This window comes from Planococcus citri, chromosome 3, assembly GCF_950023065.1.
Source record: "Planococcus citri chromosome 3, ihPlaCitr1.1, whole genome shotgun sequence".
NCBI classification, from domain to species: domain Eukaryota; kingdom Metazoa; phylum Arthropoda; class Insecta; order Hemiptera; family Pseudococcidae; genus Planococcus; species Planococcus citri.
Window position 1 is genome coordinate 14,719,580 of NC_088679.1, and position 18,472 is coordinate 14,738,051.

Consider the following 18,472-nt stretch of genomic DNA (forward strand, 5'->3'; position numbering starts at 1 on the left):
ACAAGAAACCGACCACTTTCGACTTGAACACATATTCTTTCAAAAATTATCATCGAAGAAATTGAATGGTGGAAATGCAAAGTGTGCTAAGTGCCAAAACCGTTTTTTTACAGGAGAGGGTAAAAACGAGTTCCTTTGCATTTCCACCATTCATTAAGTATGTGGATCGGAGCCAGTGGAAGGATCAGATTAAGAAAAGCTCCTAAATTAAACTTATAAGAGAGGAAGGGGGCATAAAAAAGTTTATCTGAGTTTGTGAGCGTCGAATTTTACTCGAGTACTTGACTTTAATATGAGATTTTTTGGAAATTCAAAAATCCAAAAACCACCTGGAGACCACAATAGTGCCTGAAAATGCAACTAATCGATTTGAGAACAAATTTCAGTCTTCTACTCTCCGATAAAATTTTGATTTTTCAAAAAAGGAAAATAAAAATTTGCTAAAAATCTAAAACGTTTACGTCACTAGCGAGTAAAATAAAACCTTCGTAAAAAATCGTTACTTCTTTCATTTTTCTCCACATTCCCTGACCCCAAAACATAACCATTTCAAACTAATCAAATTGATAACCCACGTCAAAAATTCCAACATCTCTCTCCCCATCAAAAAAATACTACTAACGACAGGCAAGAATCCAAAAACCCTAATAAAAACCCTCTTACAATAACCATATATTCGTACCTGTACAGCAATTGACCATTTAAAAAAAAATAACCCATTAATTGCACCCATAAACATACACTTCTTCTTCTGGCCCTACTACTCAAAACGCTTAATTCACCTTCTCATATTACGAGTACACTTTAACCACATACTGCAATACGCACTGTGAGTAAATTCCACCATTACACTCCTCCACTCCACCACCTTCCTATCCTTAACTCCTATTTTCTAACGAAGCTACCTTACACTTACATACGTCATTTAACCAACGAGTAAGCAATTTTTTTTCTCTCCAAGCTTAAGACCTCCCTGTCCCCACCACACCCTCGTTATTTTTTTTCAAGTCAACCGCGTCTCTATAGCTAGTAATCAACCCACGTCTATTAAAACATTAAGTTTTCGCGTTGTTTTCTTTCGCCTCTTTTACTCCTCCGTGTTGTTGTTTTTTTCCTCTTCTCCAACTCGTACACGCGCCTCGAATTAACTCTCGTTGCAATTTTTTTCTTAACCGCCTGTTCGCATCTACTACACGAGCCCATCATCAATCTTAATTTCGCCACCGCGCGCTCAACGTTATCGAGAAATATTTAACTTTTTTCTGCCTCTTTTCTTCTCACTCGGCATCTTTCACCCATCAAGCCTGCTGCCTGGGAACACGTCAGTCGTTAATATTTTTTCTCACTTCTGTCCCCCGCGTACACCCCCTCCCCTCTTCTACGAAATAAACACCTGTTGAAAATTTAAATACCTACGACTCGGCTATGGCTACGTACGCGGCGAGGCTGCGAAAATGAATTGCCGAATTTATTTGCGAGCCTTTAAACATCCCCTCTCCCTCGTTGGGCCATTTACCCCAGCATCGTATACCAGGTGTTTAGTCGGGTCGAGAAAGTATTCTCGTGAAAAAGTATCGTAGTTACACGTTTTAGCAGCGAGACGATGATGCTGACGATGAACTATTCGCGCAATCGACCCACCCAGCCAAATAGTCTAACACCATACTATACGTATACCTACATATGTATTATTATAATAAGTATACTTAAGCATACAGCTACGTATACGATAAGCTAGCACTTTAACGAAACTGAAAATGAAGAAGAGTAGAGGAGGGATGAAAAAATAGATGAAATTATACGATTGAATTTTCATTATTCGTTTAATATTACAGATCGGTAAGCTTGGCAACCCTTTAGCAAATTTAGCAGCTCTAAGTATAAGTGGATTTTCACCGGCGGCTGCAGCTTCCTTTAATCCGGCAGGTAAATTTTATCTTTTACCCGTTCAACTCGACACCCCCCTCGCCCCCCTCTGCCAAACAAGCTACTCGTACAACTTCTGCCTAACATGTACTATAGTTGGAGATCTAGGCACTGTGCTAATTCGGCTTCGCTCGTAAATTAATTTCCCATTTAGTTATTTCGTTGTTCGAAAAACATAACAAAAATGAGCTAACCTACTAGGTACATACAATCTAGGTGAAAAAAAAAGAACAAGAAAGAAAACGTTGAATTAATTTTTTTTCGTCGTGTTTTTTTTTTTTTTGTTTCCTTATAAAGCTTACTAATTCGCCAGATATAAACGTATTATCTTTTATCTTCTCTCGTGTATATACTCCGGGGAGTAATTTTATTAAATCGTCTTATATGGTGTAAACATTGTATAGTATACGAGAAGAAAGGGTGAGAGCAGGGTATATGTATACAGCATTATAGAGATACACGATCGATGGCCTACTTAAAAATGTATGTACGACGATCATTTTACTCATATGGAGGTGGTTTTTTCTTCTTCTTTCTTCCTCGAGCCGGGAAAATTCCATTTTAATAAGGAAGCGAAATTGCACGGTGAATTGATTTTTTTAATACAATTACATTTACATGTTGATGTAGCCCACCTAACTATTCCCTGGAGATATGATTTCTGCGAAATACACACATAGGCAATTTATTTCACATCTGAAGCCAAAGTCATGTTGCGGGTCTGATGAATGATGAAATAATATCGTACCTAATGGGGCATAATAATACGAGGGGCATCTCAAAAGTAAGTTTCGTCATTTTTTTTCTCGGGAACTACTGGACCAAACTGGATGAAATTTTGGGGATATCTAAGTTTTGAGTTGCTGGTTACACTGTAATTTTTTCAAGTCTGTATGTTGGAGTGATCGCGTGCAATTGGTTCTCAAACATGAGGTACGCTTTTAAACCCATGTTGGCTCAAAGTACCCTTACGAGATACGTTATCCAACGTCTACCGGCAAAAATTTGGTTCAAATTCACGTGGAAATGTGTCTAGTCTATATACCTAACGTCGTGAATGTCCAAATGGTGCGTTGATGAAAGAAATTTTCCTCGAGCGCATCGCGTATGCCTTGAGTGTTGTCAAATGACATGAGATTGTCGTTGAGGCGGCCTTTTCACGACAAATGACGAATTTTCTGAAGCGTAGGTTCATTGTGACAATTCTACCAAAGATTTCCTCCATAAACGCGTCATTTGGCCATTCACAATGTTAGGTCTACACATTAGACGCATTTCCTCGTGAATTTGAACCAAATTTTTGTCGGTAGACCTTGGATAACGTATCTCTTAAGGGTACTTTGAGCCAACATGGGTTTAAAAGCGTACCTCATGTTTGAGAACCAATTGCACGCGATCACTCCAACATACAGACTTGAAAAAATTACAGTGTAACCAGCAACTCAAAACTTAGATATCCCCAAAATTTCATCCAGTTTGGTCCAGTAGTTCCCGAGAAAAAAAATGACGAAACTTACTTTTGAGATGCCCCGCGTAGATAGACTTTTTCCATAAAATACCCACTCAAATCAAAAATAAAGCCGCCAGGTTCATCGATTTCAATAAATTTTTTCACGAGTCTTACCATTTTACAATTTTGAAAAAAGTGAGCGAACATTTTGAATTTTTTTTTCAAAATCAGGAGGGGGTGAAGGGACATTGAAGGAACGTATATGCAAAAAATAAGTAGGTAAATATTCGAGTTCACTGCCACTTTTTATTTTTTTTTTTGGATCAGAATTTGGAGAATCGATGCCCCCCCCCAACAGGTAGAAAAGATTACATTTTGAAAATTGGTTTGTTACAAAACGAGCAAAACAGGGTCTTCTTGGTTATTTTTGAAGATTTTTTTTAAGTATGGTAATTTTCGACTTTTGTACCTACTTATCATAAAAATGTGGTGAAAGTTCAATTTTTGAATTTTCATTTTTCAACTGGATCTTTTCGAAACCCAGCAAACAAATTTATTTCAAGCATCGCTTTTTAGATATTAACAATCAAATAGTCTGGGGGCCCGCATAAGGATCACTTGCAACCCCCTGCCAATCCTCCGGGGCAACTTTTTTCTTAAAGGGGGAGTCCTACTGAACATTTCTAGCCCTTGTCCTAAAAAAAAAGTGGTCCTACTTGATTGACAGGTCAGCCGAAATCGCAGATTTTGCGTTCCAACATAGGACTGGCACGAAATTTTTCAAATTGTACAAGCGTAGATTGAAAGATCAGGCAAAAATTCATCACCTGTCAAAATTTCAAGTGCTAAAGTGCCTTTTTCGATTTTTGGTGAATTTTTGAAAATCAAATTTAGGCCAAAAATGAGGGAAAAAATCAAAATTTTAACAAATTGACCGAGAAAGCTGAAATTTGGAATATACCCCATTTTCGGAATGTCAAATCGATTGGAAACTGTTTCAACCCGTTTTGAGCAGTTCTGGAGCCTCCAGCAAATTTTTGAAACTCGAGATTCCCACAAAATTTCATCAAACGGAGATGGAAAGCCGAAATTCATTCTGCAAACTAATTTCAATACGCTAAAAAGTCGACTGCAGGTGAATTTCAAGTCGTTTCGGAGCCTCCAGCAACTTTTTGAAAATTACTGGAGCCTCCAGTAGATTTTTGAAACTTGAAACGGAGATGGAAACCCGAAATTTACACCAAAGTTGCCCCGGAGGATCGGCAGGGGGTGCAGGTGATCCTTATGCGAGCCCCCGACTAAAAGCTTGACAGTTTTGCAAAAAAAAAAAAATCGCTAATTGAAAATTTAGACCGTCTCATACTTTCTCCTACAATTTTCAGCCCCCTCCACCATAAAAAATTCATGATACGTAAGCCATAACATAAAACAAAATTTCAGAAACCAATTTAATGAACTGCTGAATATCCAAAACGAATCAAATTTTCCTGTAGCATCATTAGCGAAGGCGTGAAAGAATTGAAGCGATGGGGAGGGGGAGAAAAAAGGAAGGAAGACAGAAAACAATAAACTGTAAGGACGTTGAAGATTTCAATGATGCCTCAATTTTCTACACATATTTTTAAAATTGATTTTTAAGCCTCTGAAAAATCATGAATCAGCTGAATTCAGATGGACTTATCAAAATGTGATTTTGTTGATGTGTCAATAAGTAAAGTAATTTTCTAAAATACGAAATTTGGTCAACTATAGTGAATTTAGTTCATCCACGACAATTTCCAAGTACCTATTATGTTGAACTCAGAAAAAATAGAACCATTTCAATTTTGAAAATTACTCGTTTTCCTTTTCCTGAAAGAAAGAGAAGGTCTTCTACAAAATATAGATACTGAATCAAATTTATAAATTTAGTTTTTCATTTTTAAAAACTCCAACAAACACCTCAATCACTCGAAAAAAATTTCCAAAAACATCTTTTTAAATTTTCTGATTTTTCCCCTCAAAGTTTCGAAATGGATCACTGCAGCAGAATAGCTGACAGTAGTTTGATTTTCACTCATCATTTTGAATCACTTGACCAAAAAATTCGCTATTTCAGCGAATTTGCATCTAATATTTTGAAAGAGATTTCTCAACTATCAATATCAAGTTTCAAAAAAGCCAAGTAAAAAAAAAAATTGTCAAATTGAAAAGTTCATTTTGCAAGCAATACTTACTTATTTACCTCAAAAATTCCTGTTTCATCATAATAATTCATCTTTTGAAACTTTAAAAGTGCCAAACATCACTTTAAAGATGCTCAACTAGAAATCTCTAGAAAGGGTTCGATTTGAGCACCATCACAGTCTATAGAAAGATGAATAAATAAAATTTTCGAGCATTCATAGGGAAATTTGAAAATGAAAAACATATTCGAAATATGTTAGGAGTTGAATATCAGATTTTCGTACATTTTACAGGAAAAAAATAATGCTCAATTTGAAAATTGATTTTGGAAACACAAAATTTTGCTTCTGAATGTTTGTAGAATAATATTATGTTCATTCCCAAAATTCACTTTGTGCTGAAAAAAAAATCAAAAAAAGAAATAATGTTTTTTCCTCCGTCGTAAAAATTTCTTGAGAAGTAGCCTGTGATTTGAATTTTTTGAAAGAAAGAAAATATTGGAAATGGTCATATCGAGTAGACCTTATCGAAAGGAAAAATTTTCTTGTTCAATAGGAAGTTTAGGAACCAGCCAACTTGATCATTTTTATTTGAAATTGATCCAAAAATTACATCCAGAGTCGAGCTTTTTTATTTCGATCCCTCTAAAGTATGTTAGAGATAAAATTTTTAGCAATCCTCATTTTCCATACCAATTTTTGGCAGAATCCCGAAACTAATTCGAGAAAAAATTCAAAAGTTTCCTGATGGTTGCAGAATGCAGATCCAATTTAATAAAGAAATGATCGTTTTCAATTTTGAAAATATAAATTTTTGAAAATTTGGCAAAAATTGAAGAATCAATCGAAACGACTCACATTTTCCGGCCAAAAATTCAATTGAACATGTCAAACTCTTCTCCTGTATGTATTTTCAAAATCTAAGGAATTATTTATATCTTCAGTAAGAAATTATACATACATAAATGGCTTTTGTTCAATTTTAGTAACAAAAAAACGCTCATTTAGACAATTTTTTGCTCTTTTAATAGCCAAAATTTTCATTACTATGCTTCCCAATTTCAACATGAAGTTTCATTGTATTTGAGAAATAGAGGGAAGGGGGAATTTGAGTCGTACCTTATACCTACTTTGTCATTTTAAACAAAAATATTAAAAATAATTGATTAGGACTGAATTTTTCCAATTCACTTTGACATATTCTGAAAAGATACGAGTTCTTCAAAAATGAATTACATCGTTCGCGAATGAACCGTTCAAGAATTTTTTTTAATCTTAAATTCTACGGGTTTGATAATTTTAGATCATGCAAATCGTTCAAAAATAATTTCACAGAAAAATGTTTCAACTATTCCGAACCATTTGTTTGAAAGATTTGATCATCGGTAATATTCTCGAAAAATCAGGTTCTTTGCTCGCAAACGATCCTCTCAAAAATCAACTAAAATTTAAAGCATCATCGGTAAACGATTGGACAAGAGATACCGGTTGAGGGTTTATTTCGAAATAGGGTTTTGTGTTGGTTGAAGAACAAAAATTTGGTAATAATCACTTCAACGAAACGATTCGCAATTTTTCAAGTCATTCGTGAACGATTCGCTTGCGAAATTGCAAGTATCATTGAAAACTGATTCATTCGTTCGCGAACTATTCAAAAATTGATGAAAACAATTATTTGTGAACAAAAATGATCCGGCTTAAAACAAAGATCTATTATACCTCCTATACCTATATACAGGGTGTTCGAAAAATGAGCGAAAAAAATGAAAATCTGAGTATCACACGTGGCGTTAGTTGGAAAAAATTCCCGATGAACAATGAACATGTCGCCAATCTTGAAAATTGAAAAAGGAAAAGCAGTTGAAATTAATTTTTAAGTTAAATAAAAATCGTTCATTCAAGAACGATTTTTTTGAAAAACGAAGATTACGGTTCTATCAAAAAGTTAACCGCCAATCCAAAAACTTAGTCAATTGTTCACACAATAATGATCCACTGAACTTATAAAAAATCATTCAAATCCCTTTTCTAAATCACTCTCCAAACACGTCTGACAGAAAAATTTCATCATTATAAAAAAAGAATAACTCGATATAAATCTTAAACAACCACCTCATTCAAACCACTCTCCCCAACACACACATACCAGGTAGGTAAACATTCAACGCTAAATGAAACACTTGTTGCAATAAAAAGAAAACTACCTTCGAAATAGCTCAATAAAAAACCCATCTACATGATAGAAAAGAGGGGGAAAAAAATCCTTAAAAACTTGGCATTATACTTACACGTTGGTCGTATACTATACTATAAAAACGTAGGCACCTATATATTTTAAATTTCCCATCTTTCATTCAATGGAACAGTTTGGCTAAAACTTTGTACCTTTTTGCAACTCAAGTAGCTTAACATGGCCCATTTAGAAACTCATCCGTCAAAAACTTCAACATCTCCCCTTTTAAGAAACGAGCCGAGCACATCATTGTTTTCGTAGGACGACGACGTAGTAGGTACCTATATTTAGCGAAATTCTCCAAACTTGAGTAAACTAAGCCTATAGGTAGTATACTAAAAGTAAAAAATACACGACAACTAAATGCCTGAGATGAATTTCGCACCCGCAAATGGAACCTGCTAATACGTATGCTCGGATAAATCGCAAGAAATATGCTTTATAGAACGCATCATCAGCATCGAGTTAACGAATTTGTCGATTAATTGGGTTAAAATTATTATGATTTACAGCTATAGCCGCCTTGGCAGCCAGCCAACTGCAGAATAATTCTTCCAGAAATTCGGGTTTGCAGCAAAGAACCTGCGAAATGACTGTTCGAAATGATCTCATCGGTTGCATTATTGGAAAAGGAGGCAATAAAATTGCTGAAATAAGGTTGGTTTATCCTCGTTCTTTTTTACAATTTTTCAAAAAAAAAAAATCTACGGATATTAATTAATCGTAAAAAATTTTCAGACAAATAAGCGGAGCTCTAATTAGAATATCGAATTGCGACGATCGCAACAGCAATGAAAATGTCGATAGAACGATAACAATCACAGGAAATTCCGAATCGGTAGCAGTTGCTCAATATTTAATTAACATGAGGTGAGCATTTCAACGCCTACTTTTCTCATTCCACATTAACTACCGGATTAAAAATATAAATCATACTAAATTTAACATTAAAAACAATTAAATATACTTAAGATTCAATTCTCACGCTTGCCACAGCCCTTAAAAAAATTTGTCGCTAATTTCACACCGTGATTAAAAAAAAAGAAATTAATTACTAAAATTACCTTAATAATTCCAAGTGCTTCTCACTACTTACTAACGATATAATTTTTCTAATTGCCAGAAATTAATTTCGTATTAATTTTCCAAATAAATATAACTTTAATTTACAAAATTAATTTTTCAAATCAAAAAAAAAAAAATTAAAAAACACAGCTAGGTTTCCATTGCGTAAGAATTTCTTTCCATAATCCTAATCATTCCATCGTTATATTACCTCCTCCGCTCTCATCTCCTAAAGAAAACCTAATGCTAAAATTAAAGGCAGGAAAAGCACCTCTGCTGCCATACCTTTTACCTATACTCGTACCTCGACGAGACGATAAATTAAAATTATTACTTTATGGGTAATATGCTGTGTGTTTATTTAATTTCGAGCGTATTTTAAAGCAGCTTGGCGGGAATGCGAAGCTCTCTTGGTAAATCGCTACTTTCGAGGTGATATCACGTAATCGTATAAAACAGTTCTTATCTCTGTACGTATAAACTTCGCGGGCACACAATGGAAGCAAATCGAATACGTTATCGGGCTCGCGAAATTTATAGCATGCATGAGAAACTAGGATATATTAGCTTTTCACAGCATCTGTCTTTTGCAACCAAAGGTATAGGTAGGTGTTAGGTATATGTACAAGGTGCCTAACCTACCTACACATACGAGTATGTACACTTCGATAGAGCTTCATGGAGATAATACCTGTGCTATATTTGCATGCACACGGATTTTTTCGATTTATCTTTACATAAAATGGCCCATATGAATGGTTCTTTTTCAATGAACGATAGAATAAAGGACGGGGTAAGAAGCCAACGTCTCAAGTGCTCCTTTTTGCTAAAGAAATGAAAACTTATAAAACACATAAATTTTCTAAATCCAGCCTAAAATGTTCACAAGTTTGCCCATTAAATTTTATAAACTGAAAAAATTAAAAAAAAAAGGCTTCTCGCACTTCGGGGCTCTTCCAAAAAAATTAAATTATGATAAAAGAAATTTAAAAAATGTTCAAAAATGAAATAAAATTATGACGTTTTAGTTTTGCGAGTTTAGAGTAAAATGTTGAATTACATATTTTTTAATCATTCATTTTGAAAATCTCCATCTAAATATTCATCATGTTTAAACGGGTGATGAAAAATTTAGCCGAAATTCAGTTGAAGAAAATGCCAGAAAAAAAAGAATCAAGTAATTCTCATCGGAGGACGGGGGGGGGGGGGTTGACGAAGTTACAAAATAGGTACATTATACATTTCAATAAAAAGAAGACGTATTTGAATAGAAAAATGATGATCTGGATTAAAAATCGATAAGTACTCGTAATTTGAAAAAACGAAGTAAAATAGAGCAAAATTTACCTTTTTCATTGAAAATCATTTTTTGAATCTAAAGCGAGAGGAAAAATTCAAACCATGTTTGTGAATTATAATTTTTTTAAATGTGTCCAATTTCATCCTTCCTTTTAAAAATTTTTGAAAATTGCATCATTTTTACTTTGGAAAAAAAAATCAAGGTTGAAAAATTCAAAAAATGAGAAAAAAACAAACAAATAAATTGGAAACGATTTCAGCAGAAGGTAAGAGTAAATTTATTTGATGAACACGACGTTCAATAAAGTGAAAGAAATAATTTTACACATAATGTAGGTATAAGAAAAAAAATAGTAAAATTGAAGAGCTCTATTCCAAAGTGGGTTAAGTAATTTTTCCCCAGGAAAATGCGTTAAAAATTTTTGATGCTGAAATCTGTTCTGTTTCCAAAGGTCGGTGCACCTTTCCTATAGAACAAATTGCTTGTACGAGTAGGAAAATTTACTTTGAAAAATCGATGATTTAACCCACTTTTGAAGTAAAAATCTCCGTAATACATGCTTTTTTAAAAAATGACTTGACCCACTTTGGAATAGAGCTCTTCAATTGGTGTAAAAATCACTCAAAATAAATCAATAATTGATAGGAAATTAGAAAAAGACCAGATGTCTCAAAATTTGCGTAAGATTTCGCATAAATACCTATCAAAAATTTTTGAAAAATTATCAAAAATGATCAAATATTTTCAAAATTGCATGATGAAAATATTATAAAAAGTATCATAGAAAACTGCACAATTCATACATGAAATCACTTGAAATTCACCAAAAAATTGATTAGAGTTTCAGTGAAATTGTGCAAAACTTCGCAATAACAGCATAAAATATTATTGAAATGAGTCTGTGACATTAAAACAATATATTTAAAAAAACACGTAAAAACGTCAAAACCCGAAATTTGAATAAAACTTGCAATGAAAATTTATAAAAATTGGTGGAAGTATTACTTACTTCTCAAGTACCAATTGAAAATTACCAAAAATTTACATTAATTGAGTGAAAATAGCAAAAATTGCATTAAAATTTACTAAAATGTCATAAAGTTCTTTGGGAATCACTGAAATTCGATGAAATACGTTAAAATTTGAGAGAAATATTGCAAAAATGCGCAAATTATCATAAAAATTATGAAAAATTACATAAAGTTATCAAAAAATTGGTGAAGTTTTGACAAATTTAGAAAAAATTGCATAAAGCGACGTTTAATTACTTCCTAAAATTACATTAGAATGACTGAAAATGACCACAAATTCGTAAAATATTCATCTCAGAATTCGAGGAATATAAAATGAAAAAATTGCATGGACGATGAAACATCGCCAATCAAATTTGATCATTAAACTGGAATAAAATTTGGCAAGATTTAAAGTACATAACATTAAAAACTGAAAAATGGGCATAAAAATAAAAAAAAAATTTCAAAAATTGTCGAAAATTTTAATAACAGAACGAGGAGTAGAATAATAATTCATGAATGTGATTCGTTGAATCGCGAATCACAGCTAAAAAATGAATTGAATCACAAATTATGAAACACGTTTAAAAAATAATTCAAATCACGAATAAAAACAAGACAATTTTGATCCGAATCGTCCACAACCCTATTAGTCCGGCATATGACAATAGGAGTAATTGCACCCCCCCCCACCGATCCTCCGGGACAACTTTTTTCTTAAAGGGGACATCCTAAGGAACATTTTAGAGCAAACTTGCCAAAAAAAAGTTGGCCTTACTTACAAAATGGCGGCCATTTTGATTGACAGGTCAGCCGAAATCGCAGATTTTGCCTTTTAACATAGGACTTGCACGAACTTTTTCAAACTTTACAAAGGTAGATCGAAAGATCATGCAAAAATTTATCACCTGTCAAAATTTCAAGTGCTAAAGTACGTTTTTCGATTTTTGGAGAATTTTTGAAAATCGAAAATTCTACCAAATTGAGCTAGAAAACTGAAATTTGGGATATACCCTATTTTTAACCTGCCAAATCGATTGGAAACTATTTCAACCCGTTTTGAGCAGTTCTGGAGCTTCCAGCAGATTTTTGAAACTCGAAATTCCCACAAAATTCCATCAAATTGGAGTTGGAAAGCTAAAATTTATTCTAAAAACTAATTTCAATACGCTACGAAGTACTGCAGGTGAATTTCAAGTCGTTTTGGATCCTCCAGCGACTTTTTGAAAATTCCTGCAGCCTCCAGCAGATTTTTGAAACTTTAATTTTTCACGAAATTTCATCAAATGGAGATGGAAAGCTGAAATTTACTCTACACTCCAATTTTAACACCCTCTGAAGACGACGCCAGGTGGGTTCAAGTAATTTTAGAGCCTCCAACGACTTTTTTAAAAATTACAGGAGCTTCCGTAGATTTTTGAAACTTGAAATTTTCCCAACATAAATTTACAGTAGACTCCGAATTATCCGACTCCGAATTATCCGACTTTCGGGTTATCCGGTACAAATTTATCCGACTTACTTTTTGCATTATCCGACCCACCAAGGTCGGATAATCCAAAGAAAAACCGAATTTTTGATTTTGATGTGTAAATAATAATGCAGTGTGCAGCATTTTGTATTCTATTGGTATTATATTCCTTGAAATCAATCAAACCTATCTCAAAAAATTATAATTTGAGTCAGTATTTCATTGTCTTTTATGTACAAAAGTATATTATTTTTGTTTAATCGTAATTTTTTCGATTCTTTGTTCCTGTTTTGAGCCAAAACTTGATTTTCTGAATGAAAAATTGTCTTCTCAAGCTCATGCACTTCATTTCTACGCTAAAAACATCCATTTTGGATTATCCGACTTTTTTGATATCTGACCTACCTTATCCCCCCCTCCCCATTAGGTCGGATAATCGGAGGTCTACTGTATCAAAATGGAGTTGGCAAGCTGAAATTTACTTCGCAGACTACATGGTGGTTTCAAATGGTTTTAAAGCTTCCAGCTACTCTTAGGAAATTTCAATTTTCCAAAAAAACGTCATACAACCTTTCAAAAAGTTGCTGGAGGCTCCAAAACGACTTGAAATTCACCAGCAGTCAACTTCGTAGCGTATTGAAATTAGTTTGCCGAATGAATTTCGACTCTCCATCTTGGTTTGATAAAATTTTGTGAAAATTTAAAGTTTCAAGAATCTGCGGAGGCTCCTGTAATTTTCAAAAAAGTCGTTGGAGGCTCTAAAATTACTTGAACCCACCTGGAGTCGTCTTCAGGGGGTGTTAAAATTGGAGTGTAGAGTAAATTTCAGCTTTCCATCTCCATTTGATGAAATTTCGGGAAAAATTAAAGTTTCAAAAATCTGCTGGAGGCTGCAGGAATTTTCAAAAAGTCGCTGGAGGATCCAAAACGACTTGAAATTCACCTGCAGTACTTCGTAGCGTATTGAAATTAGTTTTTAGAATAAATTTTAGCTTTCCAACTCCAATTTGATGGAATTTTGTGGGAATTTCGAGTTTCAAAAATCTGCTGGAAGCTCCAGAACTGCTCAAAACGGGTTGAAATAGTTTCCAATCGATTTGGCAGGTTAAAAATAGGGTATATCCCAAATTTCAGCTTTCTTGGTCAATTTGGTGAAATTTTGATTTTTCCCCTCATTTCTGGTCTAAATTCGATTTTCAAAAATTCTCCAAAAATCGAAAAACGCACTTTAGCACTTGAAATTTTGACAGGTGATAAATTTTTGCATGATCTTTCGATCTACCTTTGTAAAGTTTGAAAAAGTTCGTGCAAGTCCTATGTTAAAAGGCAAAATCTGCGATTTCGGCTGACCTGTCAATCAAAATGGCCGCCATTTTGTAAGTAAGGCCAACTTTTTTTTGACAAGTTTGCTCTAAAATGTTCCTTAGGACGTCCCGTAGAATCGGTGGGGGGTGCAATTACCCCTATTGTCATATGCCGGACTATATTAAAATGATTCGCGTGTAGTTTTCACCTTTTTCGCACATTTTTGATTATTAAAAAACACCTTTTACAATACGAAATTTAGAATTTATTCTCATTAAAGTTTCGTATTGTAAAAGGTGTTTTTTAATAATATATTAAAATGGTTTGATATTTCCAACAAAATATCGAAAAATCTCGTCAAGTGTTTTCAAAAAGTATTTCATCTCCATTAAACATTGCTTTTTTGGTAGGAAAAAATTGCATTTTTCAAATTTTTTACGAAACTTGTTCGGTATTGAATGATTGGGTAATTACAAGGTTCTTGTCATAAAACAAATTATTTCATTTTTCTAATTTTTTTTTTTTTTTGTAGGTACTCGTAGAAATCTTTCAATTTTTATGTAAATTCAGAGAAATGTTAAAATTCTTTCAATTTTCCTATTTGTTTGTTTGTTTGTCTGTTTTTGTTTTTTTTTTTTTTAAATATCAGTACATTTAATTTTCTAGTTTTGTATTCATCTCCAATTCATTCAATTAAAAGATTCTGAAAGTCCCAGTTATGTACCTGCCTAAATCATTATTTTTTTATTCATAAAACCTCAAAACTTAATCTGTTATTATTTCATGCCAACTTTTGGCAAAATTTAAAACGTGCAAATTTTTCTAGAAAAAAAAGTAATCCAATGATAAATGTTCTTTCACGATGGTATCATATCGACCATGATGAGAGTTCCTCAAACAACCTATCTTTCCTACACTCCGAATCCGATTTCACCATACTGGACAATATTGTACTTTTTTCATTACCTAAATATAAACTAATATTTGCTTGTTCGTTTGGACTTATAATGAGTATATAGTTCCCGCTACTCTTTATATGTATAAACTATTGTATAGCCAATACCTTTAGAACTTGAGAAACCACAGTTCTGCATGAATCAGAACAGTCCTTTTATCCGCTTGACGATGATTTGACGGACGTATATACGCTTGCATTACGTTATTTATTATTAGACTTATCGATGTAATTGGCAATAGAGTCGTCAGTTGTTTTTTATCTCATTTGAAAAATTCTCGATTTAACTCACCATCGCATCCATGATCTGAAACAAAATGAAAAACAATACGAATAAATATTAATAAACTATAAAAATTAAATGAAAAAAAAAGAACTGGCGATTCTTTTTTTCGTTATGCTTTTATTTTTTTTACAACATTAACAAATTTCCTTATTATTTGGCTTTTTCATGCGTTAAAAGTCTGGAGCAGCAGAAGTTGAATCTGTTTTTGCAAAGCAATTGTAGCCCTGGAATGCTGGAAGGGCCTTCAGACATATTGGCACAGATTCCTAGTCCTTTCACGTCTCTGCCAGAATTACCTCAGTCACCTGTTAAACCTGCTAACACATTTGACGCTACCGTACCTATATCAGAATATACCTATGGAAACCTGCCAGTTATCGAAAGTATACCTTTAATTAGTCCATGTAGGATTGAACATTTCAATAACGTAGCAACCGTTTCGAACGTTCAAGAAAAAGTCAACTTGCATAAGCATAACCGAACTAAATACAAACCATATTAGAAATACTATACGAGTACATCTCAGCTGTCTACGAGTATAATCAATTACGATAATACTTTATTTTTTTATATCTAATAGATTTTCGAACAAAAACGTTTTTTTCTTTTGTTCACTGATATCTTTTTTTGATTTCGTATCTATATGTAAATTTATGTAACGCGAAAATCAAAAGAAACAAATCGCATCGCCATGTAAAAATAGCACTTTTCATTTTACCTAAAAGAAAAAAAAATTCGCAATAAAACTCATCGTTCATTTAGATTATATATGGGCAACTCTAATCGAAGAAAGTAAATTTCATCAAAATTATCGACTGATTAATGCCCTAATATACATATTTTATAAAATCGTCTCGAGTTAAGATTCGAATCTAATTCGATAGACGAAGGTATTTTTATATTTTAATGGTAAGTTTATTATTTTGAAATTTGGAAAATTGTAATACTACATAGCGTATACCTGTGATTACGTTAGTTTAGTAAATACTGTGATAATTTTAGAAAGTTATTGTATACTTTTACGTCGTATATCTCTTATTATCCATGTGTAAAACGAGTTAAAAAATATATATTCGTACATACAACTCGCTAGCTAGTTCTTCTTTAATAACATCTCTTAATTTTCATCGTTTTTTTCTCTTATTTAACGCAGGATTTCTAGCGAAGCTACCAGAGGAATACCTATATCGAATTACCAATGCGGTCCACCTTCCTTGAATCATCATCAGCCAAAAAACCAAACTAAATGATGCTCGAATACCGACGAATTACTTTACACCATGTACTGCTCAATATACCTGAATTATTGTATCGGTGTTCGTCGTCGTCGCTTCGTCGATAATAATGGCTGATGCGAAAACACACAGCTACATAGCAGGATCAGCTTCGGCAACGGTTCCGGTCGTAGGTATATATGGATTAAGTACTTAACTTCTTCGCTGGTACTCTGTATAAGTTCACAATCAGGTTTGTTTTCATACAGAATGAGATTCTGAAAAGCGTATCGAAGCATTTAAAATCCATTTAGAATATTTAGGTGATTGTGTTCGAGTTAATTCTACTACTACGGTTTTCAACGTCAATTTGAGGGGTGTTCGCAGGTCTCTGTAATGTGAATCGAACGACTCGAGTGATAAAGAGTATGAAAACAATGTAATTTCGGTTTATTATATACGAACACTGCCATTAATGAAACAATCAGAAAGTATAATATTTTATAACCACTGTGAGATGAAAATGTGATTGAACTAATTGTTAATTATCAATACTTCCGATGCTTTACTTACCCTTACGAGTAATCGTTGATTATTTGATCGTGAGATTGATCGACTGAAACTAGATTATGCTTGAGGGCGAAACTCTGATCATTGGAATCTTGAAAAAACTCTCTTGAAATGAACAATCGACAATATCCATTGCATTTACACTTCACGATGTTTTCGAAACACATTCGACGAAAATGAATTCTAGAATTTTAGATTAAGAAATACAAGATGAACTAACTCAAAATAGACCAAACCGAATAAGCAAACGATGACTAGAAACTTGAAACATTCGATAGTTGATTCTGTTATTGTACAAAATAATAAACTGGTGGAAAGATCAAGATGACAATTTGACAAACACGATCACGAATGTCAACATACCCCCACCTACAACAATGCACTACAATAGATGATATTGATATCTCTTATCATCATAGGGTGATTCATAAGTAATGCAGTCAGCCATCAGGAATTTTTTTGGTTGCCTTGGATTGGATGACGTAGGACGTAGATAACAATTCAATAATCGTTTGATGCTTATTGAAACTGGAAACTTGAAAAGTTGAAACCATTCAAACTCCAGATTTGAGATCAATATCCTCTATAGACTTTACTCAGATATCATGTCTACCTAATTGCTTAGTTACCTAAGTACCTATAATAATACCTAGTGAAAAATACAGAATACAGGGAATAAAATGAAATCCTATCGAAATTTTGCGAAGAATTCATCGTTTCCATACCCTACATCTTCAAATACTTACTTTACATATTGATCTGACTTAAAAATGTCAAAAATTCTCTCGTTCAATTAATTTTTAATTTGTTTTACAACAAGTACTTCATAGACCGAAATATCCATCTATCTTCATCATAACTTCATAAGCATTGAGAAATGAAATAAAATATTGGTCAGAGCTAGATGTAATTGGATCATTGGATCTGCAAAAAATGAATTCGGCTTTCTGTTCAATTAGATCTAATCCGATTCATTCTGATCCAATGAAAAATGATGCGATTCAAATTAATAATAATCTGCAATTTTCATCCATTCTCTGGCGCACAGTGGGCTTTGAGCGCCCTCAAAACGCCTGAAATTCAAAAACTTACAATGAATCCTAAAACAATGGTACAGTGATATTCTCCCTTACGTTTTTGGGGTCGCAGAATACGAATTTGACAATATTTTTTTGTAGGGGGTGGGGGGTGAGGGGGTGAGGGGGGTGGACAATTCAAAATTTGACAATATTGATGTGTGATATGTCGAAATGTATGTTTTTGAGGGTGTAGATCACGAATCTGACAATATTTTTTTCGTAGGGGTGAATGGTGGGGGGGGGGGTGAAAAGGGTAAAAACAGTGGAAAATTCAAAATTTGACTATAATGATGTGTGATATGTCGAAATGTACCAAGTATGAATAATTCAACTGAAAGTAAGTACTTTTCATCAATTTACTCAATTTTAGTTTTTATAAAGTACCTAATTATAGAGGCATAATTTATCTTAAAATCCCGTTTTTTGCCCACTCTGTTGCA

The 18,472-nt window shown here is 33.4% G+C and overlaps 1 protein-coding gene and 1 long non-coding RNA gene across 5 annotated transcripts in view; one reads left to right on the forward strand and one right to left on the reverse strand.

The window, feature by feature from the left end:
• Positions 1-16,474, forward strand: part of LOC135841266 (poly(rC)-binding protein 3-like) — a 113,478-nt gene extending 97,004 nt beyond the window's left edge. For 3 of the 4 annotated variants that reach the window (XM_065358148.1, XM_065358147.1, XM_065358149.1), the window contains exons 7-10: positions 1,836-1,926; positions 8,287-8,431; positions 8,513-8,644; positions 15,347-16,254. In XM_065358148.1, the coding sequence (XP_065214220.1) occupies positions 1,836-1,926; positions 8,287-8,431; positions 8,513-8,644; positions 15,347-15,671 (693 nt within the window). In that variant the 3' untranslated portion in view covers positions 15,672-16,254. Of the gene's footprint in view, positions 1-1,835; positions 1,927-8,286; positions 8,432-8,512; positions 8,645-15,346; positions 16,255-16,322 lie in introns of those variants that run through there. The other variant, XM_065358150.1, reaches the window with a different exon arrangement.
• The window catches only part of LOC135841273 (uncharacterized), a 282,388-nt gene extending 265,781 nt beyond the window's left edge, over positions 1-16,607 (reverse strand). Inside the window, exons 1-2 of the long non-coding RNA XR_010557871.1 lie at positions 16,468-16,607; positions 14,992-15,190 (exon numbers count right to left, since the gene is read on the reverse strand). This is a non-coding gene — a long non-coding RNA (uncharacterized LOC135841273). The remainder of the gene's footprint in view (positions 1-14,991; positions 15,191-16,467) is intronic.
• Between the last annotated feature and the right edge of the window lie 1,865 nt (positions 16,608-18,472).